The 7,500-nt window shown below is 40.7% G+C and overlaps 1 protein-coding gene across 2 annotated transcripts in view; it reads right to left on the bottom strand.

Moving 5' to 3' along the window:
* Positions 1–7,500, bottom strand: part of LOC144976346 (peptidase M20 domain-containing protein 2-like) — a 31,331-nt gene that overhangs the window by 3,969 nt on the left and 19,862 nt on the right. For both annotated transcript variants that reach the window (XM_078920588.1, XM_078920587.1), the window contains exons 4-6: positions 3,640–3,788; positions 1,957–2,099; positions 370–524 (exon numbers count right to left, since the gene is read on the bottom strand). In XM_078920588.1, the coding sequence (XP_078776714.1) occupies positions 370–524; positions 1,957–2,099; positions 3,640–3,788 (447 nt within the window). The remainder of the gene's footprint in view (positions 1–369; positions 525–1,956; positions 2,100–3,639; positions 3,789–7,500) is intronic.

Below are 7,500 nucleotides of genomic sequence, written 5' to 3'. Positions count from 1 at the left end.
CAGTGCGGCCAATGGTGCTGAAATAGTTAAATTCAAGAGTCAACTGATTTCAAAGTGACAATCTAGGAGCAGGCACTGGTGTAAGATAACGATCTGAAAAGGTGTGTATGAAACAGTGACAGACACAACAAGATAGAAAAAAAAAACAAGCATAGAAAAAAAAACAAGCATAGAAAAAAAACCCCAAGAAAACAAACAAACCCCATCACAAATTAATATAAGCCAGCTTTGATTGCCCCAGTGGAGGCAGGCTGATGGGTCTTTTTTTTATTTGGGGGGGGGGGGGGGGGGGGGAGGGGGTTCTTGTATTTTTCTATCTTGCTTTGTCGGGCACCGATTCATACACAGTTCTTCATATCCTGGCCTTACCTGGCAGCCCGTGGTGATGGCGGCGCCGTTGAAGCATCTCATGGCCTTGACCACCAGGACATCAAGATCGTGTTTGGTGATGGCCCGGAAGAAAATCTCCATTTCTGTGTGATCTGGGATGATGTTTGGCTTGGTACCGCCCTTGCTGATGATGGCTGGGAAGGAAAAACAACACACATTCATTACCTTAGCTTACCGGAGTTCCGTCTCCCTACAGAGGTTGAATGTCATGGAACCCATTCTTCACGCTCAAGGGCCATTATAGAGCAGTCGATTATATTTTTGCCAGTTGTTGCCTCCACATTTCCTATCCAGGACTTCCTTGGTTTGCCCCGTTCCTTTCTGCCAGCTACTTTTCCTTCTAGCACTGATTTTTGGATGGTGTTGTGTCTCCGGATGTGTCCAGAATAAACATTCATTTAACATTCAAATTCGCCTCTTAAATAAGACAGCGTGGAAGAACCGTACGGTCTTTGCTTCGTACCCAAAAGGTCCCGAGTTCGATCACCCAGCGCTGCGCTGTGTGTCCTTGAGCAAGTCATCTCGCCCTAGCTCCATTTGTTCCAGTCTTCCCTTGGGATAGACCTTAGAAACAAATTTCCCCTATGGGATGAATATAGGGAATTTTTAAAAAATCAAATTGTCGAACAGTGTTAAGAACAAAATATGGTCCATCGTCTTAATGGTTACTAAATGTTTAATGTTTTGTTGACAGTGATATCAAACCAATAGTTTGAAAGTTTTAATTGCATAGAATGTGAAATGCTCATTCTCCTCCTAATCATTATCACCACCACCACCACCACCACCGCCACAATCATCATCATCGTCATCATCATCATCATCATCATCATCATCATCATCATCATCATCATCATCACCATCATCACCACCACCATCATCATCATCACCATATCATCATCATCACCATAATCACCACCACCAACACCACCATCATCATCACCGTCATCATCATCCATACACCCATCCATCCATACATACACACCATGCATCCATCCATCCATCCACCCATCCATCCATCCATCCATCATCCATTCATCCATCCATCGATACATACATCCATACATCCATCCATATATCCATCATCCATCCATCCATCCATCAATCCATCCATCCATCCATCCATCCCTCCATCCATCCATCCGTCCATCCATCCATCCGTCCGTCCATCCATCCATCCATCCATCCATACACACATCATCCATCCATCCATCCATCTATCCATCCATACATACATCCATCATCCATCCATCCGTCCATCCATCCATCCATCCATCCATCCGTCCATCCATCCATCCATACATCCATCCATCCATCATCCATCCATCCATCCATCCATCCATCCATCCATCCATACACACATCATCCATCCATCCATATATCCATCCATCCATCCATCCATCCATCCATCCATCCATACATATCATGCATCCTATTCTCAGGTTTCATCTGTTGCATCATCCATCCATCCATACATACATCCATCCATCATCCATCCATCCATCCATCCGTCCATCCATCCACCATCCATCATCCATCCATCATCATCCATCCATCCATACATACCATGCATCCTATTCTCAGGTTTCATCTGTTGCCTCAGACTAGAGATTCCATTGTAAGCCATGACTGCCGCGTCCAGCGCATTTACTCCCTCCCAGGGAGCGGCCGAGGCGTGGACAGCGTGTCCTCTATACGTCACTGTGTAGCTTAATAGACAAAACATTGACACGTTTAGTTTCAGTAAATAAATATACGATTAATTAAAACTGTGTGGCTATGTGACCTAGTGATATAGCACTCGCCTTCGGATGGGAAAGTCCAGGGTTCGTGTCCCGCTTTTAACGGCGCATAGTTGTGTCCTTGGAAAAGGCGCCTTTCTCAATTCTCCAACCTATACGTAGCATTGTCTTTGTCGGAAAAAAAATGGATCAGGCGTCAAGTCTTGTCCTACATGTTAAATTTTGCTTTTGGCTAGAGACTCCTTGTAAAGCATTTTGACCACCTTTTGTGTATAATGCACTATATAAATGTTAAAGATCTTTTTTTAATGAGCACATTTAATATATCCCGTAACTCTCAGTATAAAAATGGTTATTTCAAGGTGAGATATTAACTCAGTCAATGCTGGACATTTTTGCTACTTTTCAAAATTGAAAAAAAAAATGTATTCAAAATGAGCATGGACATAGATAGTTTTATTCAACCATCATAAACATGCAGAAAAACTAAAAACATTAGCTTTGATGCTACACCTATAATATGTCACAGAACAATACAATAAATAGGCATGGGGTGATAGTAATCCGGGTACACTTTGGATATAGTCGGTGTTAGGGTTGAATGAATTAAAGAGCAGGCACTCTGGCGTACGATAAAGTATCTGAAAAAGTCTATATGAAACAGTGCCAGACAAAACATAGAGAAAAATAAATGGAACCCTCCCCCCCCCCCCCCCCCCCCCCCCGAAAAAAAAAAAATAAATAAAAAAGAAATCAGTTCGGCTCGATTGGAGATTGAATCTCAGACAGTTTTACTATCGTTTCCGGTGTGCTAGCACTCGTTGCCATAGTAAACTTATACCCTGAGCTTGACCAAAAGAAGACGTCCAAAGACAAGTCTTTGGCCACAAAAGAAAACAAGTCGTGAGTTGTATTCAATAATTCTACAAATGGAATCACTTGTTACCCTGAGCTCGACTACCGACAACTCTCTAGACGGTGCACAAACCTAAATAATCACATCAAACTATTAGTCTTAGAGGGTGCCAGGCTATAGATAGAATGCGCTTGGCCAGGGAGTTCACAACATTGCCATCCGGAAGTATAACGGACCAACACACAAACTCTGTGTAACCATGAACTTTTATAGTCTGGTTAATACAGTTTACTGAGAACAACTCACAAACGCGGATGGCAAAAACAATAACAAAGGCCTGAGTGACGTCATCTGCATACTATCTATATGTTAACGATGGCTACGTACCAAACGCCACTCCGTCTGACCGGTAATCAGGAGGTCCGGAGTTCGATCCCCAGTCGGTATGTTTTTTTTTTCTTGTAATTATATCTCTGCTTTGCCTGGCATTGGGGATACCGATAGCACGGTTGGTAGAGCACCAGCTTCACAAGTAAAGGGGCCAAGATCGATGCTTCGAGCTTTTTGATGACCCACCCCCCCCCCCACTCCCCTGTCTACTGAGTTGTTTCCGTTAGCACGAGGAGCATTCGGAAGGCCTCCCAAGCTCACCTTATGACGGCCAGACACGTCGGGGTGGTGGCGTCCATCGAGGTAGGATGTACCATCATGGCCACGTCCACATCTTCAAAGGCACCGTTGTCAATCAGTTTCGATTTGCCGGCTCCTCCCTCCTCTGCTGGCGTCCCAAGAACGGTAATCTGGTACACAGTGTGGCAGCCAAGGGAGAGAATAGAAAATAGGCTACTTTTTATCATGATGATGATGATGATGATGATGATGATGATGATGGTGATGATGATGATGATGATGATGATGATGATGATGATGATGATGATGATGATGATGATGATGATGATGATGATGATGATGATGATGATGATGAAGATGATTATTATTATTATTATTATATTATTATTATTATTGTTATTATTATTATTATTATTATTATTATTATTATTATTATTATTATTATTATTATTATTATTATTATTATTATTATTATTATTCCACTAGTGAACTGTACCGTACTCTGGAAAGAAACTTATTTAAAAATTTGGTCAGAAAACTCGTCCTTCAAAAATTGATCGATTAAAATGACCCTCATCTCTGCAAAAACTCCCTAACCCAGGAGTTCTTTAAAGACCTGGTTTTAAGGTTGTTTTTTTACCAATATGAGAGTAATTTTAAATCGATCGATATTTGAAGGACGAGTTTTCTCACAAAATTTCGATACATGATTTTTTCTTATATTCGGGCCGGAAGTTAACTAGTTAGAGTGATTCTTTTCAACGATTCAACATAAACAGATTGGGATCGACATGTGCATATTCTCAGGTCTGATAACCTAATTTCTTTATAGGTTCTCTGTTGTAATGGAAATCTAAAAAAAAATGATGCAAAATTTAGTCCATTACAACAATGTTAAACAAGGCCCATAAGTGTATATATTATGTACCGGCGATAGGGATGGCAAAATTACAAAAGACACGTCCCATTCATGTCAACACCTCAATGATTAGTTACACACCACTTGCTTGAATGTCAACCTCTTGAAGACCTGAGATGCACATTCCTCCCACCAAATCCAAGCATCAGTAACACACTGTTTAGTCACCTGGTACAGCTACAAAAAACGTCCAACTTCTATGTCATGGCACAAGACCGAACGAAGGGCTATGTCTCTGGTAGTTGCTGGTTCGGAAAAGTAAGTAAGAGATCAAGGCATAGCGGGCTCGAACCCTGGGTATTTCAGGTCACAGTGCAGTGCCTTTACCACTCGGCCATCTCTTCGTTAAACATACAAAATATCAATTGGTCTTTTAATCCAAACTTCAACAAATGTCCCACCCCTGTATAATGACATTTCGATCTGTTTGATCAAAATTCACACACAGTCGAGTTCGTCCAAAATAAATTCCTTGGTACTATAAACAAATTATTCTTAAGTAAGTTTCATCTCATCCATTTTCAAGGGAAATAACCTTTCAAGTCAAAAGAAGTATTTAATTAATGAACTAAAATTTTAAAAAAATTGCCTTTATTCATCTCATAGGGGAAATTTGTCTCCGAGGTCTATTCCAAGGGAAAACTGGTGCAGCGACGCAAATTGAGCTAGGACAGGATGACATGCTCAAGGCCACACAACGCAGCAGGCAGTCAAACTCGGTACCTTTTGGGTACGAAGCAAAGACCCTACCGCTGAGCCATGCTGTCCCCATGTCAATCTGTTTAGTCAAAATTCTCACACAGCCGAGCTCGCCTAAACTAAACTCCTTTGGAATATAAACAAATTATTCTTCAGGAAGGTTTGTCTCATCCATTTTCAAGGGAAATAACCTTTCAAGTCAAAATATGTGATGGATTAAAGTCCAGTTCATCAACTGGCACATGTGTGACTATTTAATTCATCAATGATGTCTGCGTTATCTGGGGTCTGATTTATGGAGCGGAACTATGGTAGTCTCAGACTATAGCAAAGTCTGAGACTTTGTAGTCTAAGACTTTGGGAAGTCCGAGACTACGGAAAGTAAGCTATTCATGGAGTCAGACTTCGTCCCTGACTATCAAGTCTCTGACTACGCTTGCGAAGTCTCAGACTACAGAGGTCAGTCTATTTTTAACTGGGGATTCCTCGGAAACGTACCACAACACGTCATAGAAATGTGTTACTTTTCCAGCTGCGCATGCGTCATACGAAGTGGCACAGAAATCGTGGCAATATCTTCTTCGTGTTTGTTTTGATCGATTTTTTTGTGTGTTTTGTTGTTGTTTTTTCCCCACAAATAAAAATAGTGTGAGACAAGTTTAGGGGTGTAAAAATTGTTTGAGAGTGTGTGTGTGTGTAATGTTTTTAGTAAATATAAATAACGATGGCACTCATGGCGTACTAAAAGAGTATTATAGTAGGGCTATGATGGCACTTAAATGATTCTTATCCACGGTGTAGCATTGTCCTAAGTAGAGAGCGGTGAGCGCTGCCTGAAGCATGGGGTCCCGAAAATACTAACGAAAGAGCGATGATGGAGAGGAATCGGTGGAAACAATACAGACAATGGGCGTTTCAGGTACAAACCCTTCGTCGGCACAACAATAAACAAATAAACGTTGAAAACAAATAAGATGAAATGCAGTATAAATTGCATCGTCTGTACTCAACGATGGTTGGAGTGTGAACGAATCGTTAGCGCGGTGTGATAGAAATGATAAGGACAGTGAACTGTGAGAGACGTGAAATTTCTAGAAAATAATGGACGATAAAAGACATAAAAGAAATGTTGTAGTAGTAGTAGTAGTAGTAGTAGTAGTAGTAGTAGTAGTAATGGTAGTAGTTGTAATAGTAGTATTAGTAGTAGTAGTAGTAGTAGTAGTAGTAGTAGTAGTAGTAGTAGTAGTTGTAGTAGTAGTAGTAGGACTAGAAGTAGTAGTAGTAGTAGTAGTAGTAGTTGTTGTTGTTGTTGTTGTTGTTGTTGTTGTGTTGTAGAAGTTGTAGTAGTAGTAGTAGTAGTAGCAGCAGTAGTAGTAGTAGTAGTAGTAGAAGTAGTAGTAGTGGTAGTTGTAGTAGTAGTAGGAGTAATGATAATAGTGAAAGTAGCAGCAGCAGCAGTAGTAGTAGTAGTAGTAGTAGTAGTAGGAGGAGGAGGAGGAGGAGGAGGAGGAAGTTACTATGAAACTGTGTGTTGGGGGGAGGGGGTAGGGGGGAGAAGGAGGAGTCCCTGCAGAGTGTTTTGAATGGGCAAGATGAGGAGTGTATGTGCGATTGTCGAATCTTCGAGAAAAGTAAAGAAAAGAAAATAAACAAAACCAAAAAATAAATAAATAAATAAATAAGTAAATAAATAAAAATAAATATAAAATCAAAAACTGTCGGGTATTCTTGTTCTAATCGCTGTACAATTACTTCCCCCGGCGTAGAGGACATATGATATTGAAATTTAGTCCCAGACCACGATATTTACGCCTGCTAAATCGCGGGTGTAAATTTCACCCGTTTAGTCCCTCGTTTAGTCTAAGACTTCGCTTAGTCCGGCTTCATGAATATCTTACAACGCCTTTTAGTCTGAGACAACGGATTTAGTCTAGGACTATCGTCGTAGTCCCGCTCCATGAATCAGACCCCTGGTTATTAAATAGCCTACATGTGTTCTTTGGTCGTCTCATCTTTATTTCTTCTGTTATTTTTTTCTTGTTTTTTAAAATGTTTTTTACCCGTTCTTTCCGGAGATTTTTTTGTATGTTGTTTTTTTTTTTTGTTTTTTTTTTTTGGGGTGGAAAGGGGGGGGGGGGGTTAGTGCATAGTTTTGAGGGGAAATAAGGCCACCATAGCAGAGAGCAGTTTATTTTAATAAAGGCCAAAGAACAATTCCTGGCTATTTACGTCAGATTTTGATGAGTTGGATAATGTAAGGGACA

This window comes from Berghia stephanieae, chromosome 7 (assembly GCF_034508935.2).
Source record: "Berghia stephanieae isolate SIO BIC M18660-M18661 chromosome 7, UCSD_Bste_1.3, whole genome shotgun sequence".
NCBI classification, from domain to species: domain Eukaryota; kingdom Metazoa; phylum Mollusca; class Gastropoda; order Nudibranchia; family Aeolidiidae; genus Berghia; species Berghia stephanieae.
This window is presented reverse-complemented; position numbering and strand designations above follow the sequence as displayed.